At 41.2% G+C, this 11,814-nt stretch overlaps 1 protein-coding gene across 4 annotated transcripts in view; it reads right to left on the bottom strand.

Annotated features, from left to right (window-relative positions):
* Positions 1 to 320: 320 nt before the first annotated feature.
* Positions 321 to 11,814, bottom strand: part of LOC144482007 (melanocyte protein PMEL-like) — a 29,274-nt gene continuing 17,780 nt past the window's right edge. For 2 of the 4 annotated variants that reach the window (XM_078201254.1, XM_078201256.1), the window contains exons 6-12: positions 11,356 to 11,787; positions 7,677 to 8,255; positions 7,175 to 7,330; positions 5,769 to 5,874; positions 4,325 to 4,530; positions 1,212 to 1,305; positions 321 to 542 (exon numbers count right to left, since the gene is read on the bottom strand). In XM_078201254.1, coding sequence (XP_078057380.1) covers positions 380 to 542; positions 1,212 to 1,305; positions 4,325 to 4,530; positions 5,769 to 5,874; positions 7,175 to 7,330; positions 7,677 to 8,255; positions 11,356 to 11,787 — 1,736 coding nt within the window. In that variant the 3' untranslated portion in view covers positions 321 to 379. The remainder of the gene's footprint in view (positions 543 to 1,211; positions 1,306 to 4,324; positions 4,531 to 5,768; positions 5,875 to 7,174; positions 7,331 to 7,676; positions 8,256 to 11,355; positions 11,788 to 11,814) is intronic. The other 2 variants (XM_078201255.1, XM_078201257.1) reach the window with 2 other exon arrangements.

Below are 11,814 nucleotides of genomic sequence, written 5' to 3'. Positions count from 1 at the left end.
CTCCGGGTGCTCTGGTTTCCTCCCACAGTCTGAAAGACGTGCTGGTTAGGTGCATTGGCCATGCTAAATTCTCCCTCAGTGTACCCGAACAGGGGCCAGAGTGTGGCAACTAGAAGACTTTCACAGTAACTTCATTGCAGTGTTAATGTAAGCCTACTTGTGACACTAATAAATAAACTTAAAAAAAACTTAAACAGACAGCCTTGTAGCTTAAAGTCTTATTTATCTGCTAGTTCTTGTTGTGTCAGGAATCAACTAACTAACCTCTTCCTTCTCCTTTCCTTTCCCTCCCCTATTTAAAAACGTCCACACGTGCAACTAGGGTTGGTTACATTTTATTAGTAACATGAATCCACTTTCATAATCCATGTCAAATGCCTCAGACGACACACCCGTGCAGCAGAGGGCTGTTCTCGCTGACTCTACTCCGTTGACAGCCGAACATATTTCTTAGGAAAATGTTCACAGCAGCCCTGTCTGGGATCCACTCAGAATGAATCCTCGAAGGATCTTGCCGCAGTGGAGCATACTCCTTGTACTTCCTGTTGAGTAAGAGACAATAAGTAAAATAGCTTTAAAGAAAAAACAACTTTGTCCTCTAATTTGCAATTGTGTGAGAACAGGACAATTTGAAAAGTGGGAGTGATGCTGGTTTCTCGGATGTCACCAATCAATCATTGTCTTGGGAGCATGTCACAGCTATGTCTGGTTGACCCACCAAAACCGAAACACTCCTTTATTTTGCAGGAAGGGTCTATGATGCAGTGAGTTCCTTGCAATGCCTACCAGCTGTGAAAGTCTTTGAGAAAACCAGTGGACAGTACATGTTCGCACTCAGAGAATCTTGGGCATGAATCAGCATAATCAGGCTTCCTTTTTGAGGATGCCTGATACATAATAGTTCGAATTAGACCACATTTAGCTATTAAATTAGAAAAAAAGCTTTAACCTTGAGTTTTTACACTTTATTTGGTTCTCACGATCTAAGTTTCAAAATAGACTACCCACTGATGGAGAGTTGTACTGCTGCTCTAGCCCCTGGACTCATTTGATTTGAATTCTGAACAACTTTATTTCCCCTCATCTGCAAGCTACTTATTTTAAATAATACTGCTTCTGGGTTCAGAAATCATAGAAAAAGCAAATATCTTCCAAACAGCGACTTATCCCTGAATTGGATCCTCTCTGTTGTGACAGCTGCACACACTAACCTGTAGGTAACGGCTACAACTCCAATGATACTTGCAATGAGCAACATCCCGACAAGTACCAATGCTTCTGTCGTATTAGGTGTCCCACCTGTAGCTAAGAGAAAAGTCTCCTTAATCACCCAAAATTGCAGTGATTTAATTCATTGACATGCAGAACATTGATGCCAATCTTTAAGCAAAAATGGAAGGGTTAGAAAGGAGATCAGTGAAGGGAAATAAGCCAACAAGATAAGCATTTGGCTACAGTTAGTTCAAGCATATTCCAAACAAAAGTTTGCTTTGATCAAGTTTTGACCCTGACATTACTACTTAATTTTAAAGCTACTCTGCTTCTCAAGTTACATCAGACATTCAGCAGAAAGTAAAAGCTATACAGAAATCAAACCTGAAGTTTAAAGCATTCTTTACCATCTACTTTGATGGATTAAGAGGGCAAAACTGGGATAGTATGTATATAAACAAATAGCTATGCAATATATTAAAGAAAATCTAACCTCGACGTTCAACTGTTTCAGTTATAAACTCCTATTTCCGCATTTATGATGGAAACTGCCTGGGCAAAATAATCACGCTGTAATTGCACGCTTCTCTCTCTCTGGAAATGTTGCAGCACCACTACTGCAGACATGTAATTATGCAATGTCCTTCATAAGCGTGGAAATATTAGTTTATCATGGAAATCTATACTTAATACAGTTGATATCCTTTGATGACTGAATTTTGATTTTTATGTTTTTTGAGATGATTCAGATGCAAGGTCAGTGAAAAGGTAGAAGAACTTCATTATTTAGTTGCATGAATCTCAAACCCCAGTTAACAGTAGTAAATCTGTTATAGATAGAGTAGAAGAAAAGTACGTCACATGTGTAACAACATGTGAAAGCATATGATTAAAACAAAGGAAATTACAGTACAACTCACATCTGTATCCCCTGAGTTACATCAATGAACCCTGGTTTAGTTATTGTCCCAGCCTCTGACCCCTTTTCCTTTATGTCCTAAGAGGATGTCAGCTGAAGTGGAGTATAACTCCAACCCCAAATATGGACTACCCTAGATCAGGAGCACTCCCTCAACAATCACCCTCACCCGAGTTCAAGGCAGCAACTTCATACAGACACTTATTTTGGGTCTCCCCAAAAGAAAGTGACAATTAAGAGATAGTACCTTTTCCCAGATAGCCTGTTAACAAATTTGTTGGCCAAGTTATAATGACCCAGATATTATAAGAGTCCTGGGGTCTCTACAAAAATTGTACCTTCCTACTTTCAGAAAATACAAGGGAGGTGGATTCTTATATTGCATTTCGAAGACCACAAGATACGTTATACTTTACCAAATTACATACAAGTTTATTACTAAACTTTTAACGTGCAATACACTTTAAAGTGGATAGGTACATCGCAATGTTAATTTGGGGCGGCACGGTAGCACAGTGGTTAGCACTGCTGCTTCACAGCTCCAGGGTCCCTGGTTCGATTCCCGACTCGGGTCACAGTCTGTGTGGAGTTTGCACATTCTCCTCGTGTCTGCGTGGGTTTCCTCCGGGTGCTCCGGTTTCCTCCCACAGTCCAAAGATGTGCGGGTTAGGTTGATTGGCCAGGTTAAAAATTGCCCCTTAGAGTCCTGAGAGGGATTAGCGGGTAAAATATGTGGGGGTAGGGCCTGGGTGGGATTGTGGTCGGTGCAGACTCGATGGGCCGAATGGCCTCCTTCTGCACTGTAGGGATTCTATGATTCTATGAATGACTAGAAAAGATTTTTAAAAGTCTTAGTTCCAATACGGAATCCAATAAAACTTTTTTTTAAAAATGCCACAGCTAATATCAATTTAAGAATACCCATTAGTATTCAAAATAATGTTTTACCTGAATCCCCGAGTAAATCAATTGTTGCGGCCGTTGGATAGAAAAGCTGTCTGCATTGCGGTATCCAACACCTCAACAACTGGAGAAACATTGAGGGGGTTCCCAGTACCCTTCTATAATATTTCTAATTTTCTGAAAGGAAACTGGAACAGTTATACCCTTCTAAACCAGATTACATCATTCTTTAGCAGCAATGGGTGTTGCTCTTTGATTAACCCCTCCTCCAAGTTGTGTCCTTACTGTTCGCTATAATTTAATTGTTTAAGTTATTTTATTATCCACACTGTGAGCCTGATATATGGTCACCATGTTCCTAAATATGTCCTTAATATCTTTCCTGTTTACCTCCAATTGTTTCTATTTTTATATGTGATTTTTGACTTTTAATCGAAGAGTGGTTTTTTTGAAATCTGTTCTTCTAATTTGCTGAGGTAAGATCTAAGAATATCTCCTGAATAGATAAGGACAGACAATACCATCATAAAAACTTTTAGAAATGCCTTTAGAGCTTTTTCTTATCTTTCGTTAGTGTGAAGAGAACTGGAAAGGCCCTGATGTTACTTTGTGCATGATACAGATCTGTTGAAACCAAAGTTGTCAGCTAGTGCTGCCCATGCTTTGAGGCTGCTGGATAAAAATGGCTATACTTGAATATGTGTCCACTGTCTCTATTCTAAAGTATAATATCCTAAATGCATCTGAATTCTACCTATTTATTCATGTATTTTCTTCACATGGTGACCATGGACTTCCATTGGATTGGTCCATGATTATGCTTGGCAAAGTACTGCAGTGGTTTGCCATTGCCTTCTGTAGTGTGGCTGATCAGGAAACTCTCCCACTCTTACTGCCTGCCCTCAGGTGTATTGGAAGGATTTACAGCCTGATAACCAATCTGTTTGGCCACATTGTGCACACATCTTCCACAGGCATCAAGTCCTGGAGTGGGACTTGAACCCAGAGTGACTGGCCCAGAGCTAGGGATGCTGTCACTGCATCACAAGACCTTCTTCCTCTGACCCCACTTCACCTGATAATTACACTTGGTCTTCACTCCATGGTATTAATAGTCTAAACCCAGTAAATCTCAGCTTCTTAGCTATTTTGACTGTCCACGCACCAGAGCAAATAAAAATGCACTCCCAACTCTATTAGTCATGTTCCAGGTAGATTGCATTATTTATTAATATGCCCAAGGGTTGCATTATATTCACTCACTTTGTTACAGAGTTTGAACAGACTTACTTGGGTTCACATCAACACGAGCACTAGCAACAGCCAAGCTGACTGCGTTTGTCATGGAGACATTTACGCAGTAAGTTCCAGAGGAGTTGAAGAATTGGCGAAGGATAAGTTGACATTCATCAGCAGGCAGCACTTCACTACAGTCAGTTTGCTGAGGATTTACGCAGTCTGCGTCCAAGACAACAGTGCAAATCTCACTGGGGAAGCTGGGGAAAAAATTACAGCATTTAAAATGGTACCTTTTCAGTCGCTGCTTCATTGTACTATAATGGCACAACGAGAACAAATTTTAAAGGCAGCTGTCAGAATACCACAAGTGGCCTGCCGAGAATTGGATTAAGAAGGTCCAGCCTTCTCTGCATGTAAGAGGTTTAAAAAGATTGAGTTTGAGCAGATGCATTTGCCACATCAAAGCCACACGTCCTTGGTCAGAATGCAGGTGGAGAAGGAATGCAGTTGAGATCCATGATTATGCTCAAATACGAAAATAGAAATTCTGCTAGTATAATGTTGTCATGAAGTTTACACAAAATGATCTCAGGAGACTCGGGTACAGCACAATTGTCTATTCTTCCATCATATGGTGGGAGAGAACTACACTGGAGGGACCCTCCAAAGCAGTGCTCTGCCAGTCTACAGAATTGCAAGTACCTTTATACACTGACAGTCACGTGCGCAGAATGTTGTTTAGATTACATGGTGCACCGGCAAGGTGTCTCCTGGCTTAGGCACTATCTGTTTTTCCCAGAGGCCATGCCTAATCTCTGTCTCAATGGCAGGAATTCTCCAACATCACCTGTGGCTGGGATTCTCCGATGCTGCTATAGTGAATGGAGTTTTGGCTGAGTGCCAAATTCTCTGTTCTCACTGGCAGTGTGGTGGGGCGAACAAGATTGGTGAATGCTTGCCAATGTCTGTTCCTTCTGCAATAAACAGCCACAGCCTTGCATTGGGATGTTTTGCTAACTCAAGTCTATGAGGAGCACAAGGCTCGTCTGGGAAACCCATTCTACTGATATGAGCTTGTTGTGTGGTGAAGTTTCAGTGGTGTAAAGTTGACTGCCTACGTAAACATGTAGCTAGTGATGTCTTTTACTCCAAGTGCATGAATATTGGTTATAATCCCTCTTAATAAATTCATATCAGTTGAATTAGTTTTTAATTCCTAACAATAGCAATAACCATACAGCTGGCATTTCAACTTTGGCAGGTTGTTGGCAGCAGAAATACAGCTAAGATCAATTTTCTTGCCAACTGCACCTTTAAATTTTTTTAATTCAACAAGTACATACCTGGAATATGTATCATACTTTAAAGCTCATTGTCTTCCCTTAATTCTTTCATTTGCTGCCTTCTAGTAACTGTTTACACTGCTCTTGAAAGTATTCAAAGCTATTAGTTTGTGTTAATTAAGAATCATAATGAAAACTCTTATACACTATACCTTCCCTGGCAGGTCACCGTGAAATCCACAGCATTTTGCTGCATCTCTGCCACAGAACCTGGCACCACATTGGATATTTGCACAATTTCCACACTTTCAATGCCCTCTGAAAAAAAGAAAAAGCAAGGCAAACTGTTAAGCCAGTAACAGTTGATCTCACCAGCCTTTCCCATAATATCCAATGTATTCCCATAAATGTAATGTTGTCATTTATCTCAAGAGGCTTGGAATACAAAAGCAGGGATGTACTTCTGAGGCTTTATAAAGCACTGGTTAGGCCCCATTTGGAGTACTGTGAGCAATTTTGGGCCCCACACCTCAGGAAGGACATACTGGCACTGGAGCGGGTCCAGCGGAGATTCACACGGATGATCCCAGGAATGGTAGGCCTGACATACGATGAACGTCTGAGGATCGTGGGATTATATTCATTGGAGTTTAGGAGGTTGAGGGGAGATCTGATAGAAACTTACAAGATAATGAACGGCTTAGATAGGATGGACGTAGGGAAGTTGTTTCCATTAACAGGGGAGACTAGGACGCGGGGGCACAGCCTTAGAATAAAAGGGAGTCACTTTAGAACAGAGATGAGGAGAAATTTCTTCAGCCAGAGAGTGGTGGGTCTGTGGAATTCATTGCCACAGAGGGCTGTGGAGGCCGAGACGTTGAGCGTCTTCAAGACAGAAATTGATAAATTCTTGATTTCTCGAGGAATTAAGGGCTATGGGGAGAGAGCGGGTAAATGGAGTTGAAATCAACCATGATTGAATGGTGGAGTGGACTCGATGGGCCGAATGGCCTTACTTCCGCTCCTATGTCTTATGGTCTTATCTCAGGAATGCAACTCTGTTTGATCTGCATGGTAGCAGAGAGGTAAAGAATCCAATTCATCAAAGTTATCATGATAGGTTTGAGGGCAAGGGCCACCCAACAACATTAGCTAACATTCGGGAAATGGCACAAATGTAGGTTTAGGGAACCTGTCCTATTACACAGATGCAATGTAAATATCAGTATAATCATGACATTGGTTCAATCCCTTATCTACATGATCCATTGATAGCTCTATTATTGTTTTCAGCCATTAGGGCTGATCTGTAGTTTGACTCTTCGAAGCAATTGTACATTGGAATGGGATTTAGAAGGCACAAGCACAATTTACTGATTGCTGTTTGATTTATTGAAGTATATTTCATTACTTTGTTGTGCAGTAAACCGATACTTGGTGCTGTCCTATAAGGAGTGTGAATGAGAGTGTCTCCCTGAGCAGTTTGTGTACCCCTTAAAGTCGTAGAGTACTTTGCTTTTTTTAGAATTTATCAGCTTGACAGTCTTGGAAGCTGTTAGTTTTGGTCAATACAATATCTACTTGTTAGTGGAGATACCTATATAAAGGGCTTACTCACGGACTATATTGATGGTGGTGCTGAAGGTGCCATAGCGGTAGATAAGGCAATTATCTGCTGGATCTTCAAGAGCCTGTCGTTTCACCAGCATCAGTCCTTCATCTGTGCCCAGAGCAGTGGTCCCACTCTCTGGAATCAGCATTGTGGCAGATACAGCTGTAGATTTAGTTAAAGAGCAGCTGATAAACCAATGATATGGCCATTATGCTCATACATATGCAGGTTATGATCATGTTGCAGAGAATTCCAAGAGCACAAACAAAACTGCAAATATTTTCAATGTATTTAAGAAAGAAACCCAAAGTTGCAGTAATTTCAGATCGCCAATTTTCCCATTTCCAGTTGTACCGCGCTGTTCAATTGGACTACACAAAAGCAAATATAATTTCAACTAATTGTTGCACTGGTTTAGGTCAGTCAAACCCGAGATGCAAATTTATACAAAAATGTGCACTGCAGATTAGATAAAATCTCCAAAAAGAATAGCAAATGGAAGACTTACTGGTTGATTGTTCTGAGACAGCGATTGCCGCATTTATAGCTTCATCAGAGGCCGGGGTTGCCGCATTTATAGCTTCATCAGAGGCAGGGGTTGCCACAGTTATAGCGTCATCAGAGGCCGGGGTTGCCGCAGTTATAATTTGTTCTGAGACAGTGATTGCCGCATTTATAGCTTCATCAGAGGCAGGGGTTGCCGCAGTTATAGCGTCATCAGAGGCAGGGGTTGCCGCAGTTATAATTTGTTCTGAGACAGTGATTGCCGCATTTATAGCTTCATCAGAGGCAGGGGTTGCCGCAGTTATAGCGTCATCAGAGGCAGGGGTTGCCGCAGTTATAATTTGTTCTGAGACAGTGATTGCCGCATTTATAGCTTCATCAGAGGCAGGAGTTGCCGCAGTTATAGCATCATCAGAGGCAGGGGTTACAAGACTGATGGTGGAAGAAGGAACTGGAATTGGGTCTCCTGTGGAAGTGGGGATTATGATTGGCTGTTGCGCAGAAGGTGGTACAGGGGAATCAGACACTGGAGTAGATACAGCTACAGGTTCAACTGTTGGTGGCTGAGAAGGAGCTGTATTTCCTAAGAAAAAAATTAAAATGTAGTTCTAAAGTTCATATTCTTTGTCAGATGTACCAGGCAGAAATCAAGTTAATTTGAAATTTATTACTTGAGTGTTCAACAAATTACAAATGATCTACATTCAATCCCTTTAAAAAAGACTAGGCTCTCATTAGTGATATTGTGAGCAAACAGTTGAATAAATAAAAGTTATTGTCCATATTAAGTATGAAACTGAGTTTTTAATGTGAGATAATGTCTTGCACTGTTTAATAGTTCAGGTCCGTTTTTATTCATTCACAAGATGCGGGCATCACTTGCAAGGCCAGCATTTATTGCCCATCTTTAATTGCCCTTAACTGTGGGCAATTCAAATCCAACCATATCGCTGTGGGTCTGGAGTCATATGTAGGCCAGACCAGGTACAGTTGGCAGGTTTCCTTCCCTAAAGGACATGAGTGAGCCAGATGGGTTTTTACAACAATCAAGTAGTTTCAGGTACATTATCTCAAATTCGGCAACCTGGGGGCCGAGGCTGTGCCGGATTTCAGATATTGTCATATTTCGGGTCAAGCAATTCAGGCTGTTAGCAGTTTGGGTCAAACCGGGTTGGGTGGGATCAAAGGTCATTTGGAGTGCGAGATAGAGTGGCGTACAAAGCCAATATTAAGCCTGGAGCCACACTCGACCAACGCAGTGCCTAGCCAAATTTCCCAGGTAAATGTTTTTAAAATTTTCTCAATTAAAATTGATGCATGGAACACTCTAAAAATCTCTCGTTTTCAGATAACTCCAGTTTTGGACAGCCAGATTTGAGACACTGCACCTGTAACTAGCTTTTTAGTTCCAGATCTATTTTATTAATGAAATTTAAATTCCCCGGCTGCTGCGGTAGGATTTGAACTCATGTCTCTGGACCATACAAACATATGTACATACAAATTAGGAGTAGGAGCAGGGCGTTCGGATCCTTGAGCCTGCTCTGCCATTCAATAAGATCATGGCTCACCTGTTTGTAACTTCAACCCCACTTTCCTGCCTACCCCTGATAACCTTCACCCCCTTGTTAATCAATATTCTATCTAGCTCCACCTTAAAAATATGCTTTCACTGCCCTTTGACGAAGAGAGTTCCAGAGACTCACGACCCTCTGAGAAAAAATATTTCTCCTCATCTCCGTCATCGATGAGCGATCCCTTATTTTTAAAAAGTGATCATTAGCCTAGACTTTGTATTACTTGTCCAGTAACATAACTACTCTGCTAATGTTCCCCAGTTAGTGAGCACGGGATCCCTGCCACCCCACGGTTTTGTGGCGTGATATTTTAAACACTTATGTAACTTTTCTTTCAGTTGATCCTTATTCAATGTTCCAATATGCTGCAGTACACATTTTAGTCACACCTACCAATACTAGTTGTCAAACTGAAAATTGATAATGCTGATTTTGAATCTGGAAATAAGACTGCGGTGGCTTTATAGAGGACTGTATTTGCAACCAACCATTCTGGTGTCAGTATATCCAATATCATCAATGTTGGTATTGCAAATAAACCATTACCCTGGAGTTAGTAAGTTATAACGATTTGGGAAGTGTAGTAGAAAAGCAGAGGACATTTATCTGTTGTGGTACAAGGAAAGATTGCTTGCGAGTATAAGTACCTTACAAATATTTGAGTACCCCAGATATTGAATAACCAAAAAGTTACCTGTCACTCATGCTCCCTAACCAAGCTACCAAGCAAATACTGAGCTACAGTTATCCGTTTTATTTGAGAAGAGAAAGAAAACAGAGACAGCCAGACAAATTTTGACAAGTCACAGTCAAATTGTGCTTCCAACTGTCCAAAGACTTTATTCGCAATCATTACGAAGTCAGGTTTATTAGAGTGTTTTCCTCACCATTTAAAATACTGAGTATGGGGGAAACTCAACAAAAACAGCTTGATTGGAACAATATCCAGTTTGACTACATCATGTTACAATCTTTAGCCAGCCAAAAAGATGGCTAGATATATTTAAAACCCTGAAACATGGCACCACTGCTGAGAAACTAATCGACTGTCTTAAGCAAGCACGATGCACAATAGTTTGATCTTGTTGTTTCTGGGCAGAACTAAGATCATGATTGTGCGAAATAGGAGCAGCAGTGGATTATTCGAGCCTGCTACACCATTCAATAAGACTATGGCTGATTACCTTCACTTTCTTGCCTATCTCCCATAATCCTCAACCTTGAATATATTCAATGACCCAGCCTTCACTGCTTTCTGGGGTAGAGAGCTCCAAAGATTAATGATCCTCTGAGAGAGGAAATTCCTTCTGATGTTGTGACATTGGTAGTTTTGGAGATAAATAAAGATAACACTTCAAAATCGCAACAGATAAATTCCATATATCATCTCACTCACCAGGGCCATTTACTACTTCCACATCTGTAACATTGTCTATGTCTGTCCCGGCCTCAGCTCATCTGCTGCTGAAACCTTCATCTATAGCATGGTTACCTCTAAATTCAACCATTTCTAATTCTTTCCTCGCATGCCTGTATCCTCCATAAACTTGAGGTCATCCAAACCTCTGCTGCTCACGTCCTAACTTGCACCAAGTCTCATTGACCCATCACTCCCTGTGCGAGCTGATTTACATTGGCTCCCAGTCTGACAACACATCGTTTTTAAAATGCCCATCCTTGTTTTTATTTCCAGGGCCTCACTGCTTTCTATCTCTGTGAGCCCTTCCAGTCTTATAACCTTCCAAGATCTCTGAGCTCCTCCAATTCTGGCATCTTGTACATATCCAATTTTCACCTCTCCAGCACTGACGGTTGTGCCAACAGCTATCTGGGTCCAAAGCAGTGGGATTGCTTTTCTAAACCTCTCTGCTTCTCTGTCACTCTTTCTTCCTGCAAGATGCTCCTTAGAACCTACCTCTTTGACCAAGTTTTTGGTCATAATTTTCCATCAGAAGAATTTGAATCTGGACCTTTTAGAGCCAACTAATGGTTTTCCAGGTTACTGTTGCCTTTACTCAGCTGCGAAAAGTATATGTGAAAACTACAAGTGAACTATAAATCATTTCAGCTTCTATCCCAGTGCTTATTATCCTGGGTTGCTCCTACCTGTAGTAACCTCCTGTGTAGTAGGCTCGCTATTAACCGAGGATACAATCAGATCTCGGGTCACAACAGAGGATCCTGTGCTAGGTTGAGGTGATGTGGGGTCAGCGGTTATAGCTGAGATCATTGAACTTGAATTCTCAATAGTTGGATTGGCTGTGCTGCACATAGTTGATGGGATGGCAGCCTGTAGGACTACGTGTGGATTGAATGGTCCTGTTGAGAGGTAGGTGTGCGTCACTGTATGGACCCGGGAAATTAGGGTACCACTTCCATCTCCGAAATCCCAGGAGAAACTGACATCAGCATCTTTTAAATATAGGCTAGGGTCGTGGAGTTTAATTCCAAATAGAATAGCCCGGTTCTGTATGAAACTGTTGTCGGCATCATTGAGATCACTAATCTGGGAAATCTCAACAGAAAATGGAATCTGGTCTGCATGGAGAAAGAAAATCAAATTAG

The sequence above is a fragment of the Mustelus asterias genome, chromosome X (assembly GCF_964213995.1).
Source record: "Mustelus asterias chromosome X, sMusAst1.hap1.1, whole genome shotgun sequence".
NCBI lineage: Eukaryota > Metazoa > Chordata > Chondrichthyes > Carcharhiniformes > Triakidae > Mustelus > Mustelus asterias.
The sequence above is the reverse complement of the archived record's forward strand: the minus strand, read 5'-3'. Positions and strand labels throughout refer to the sequence as shown.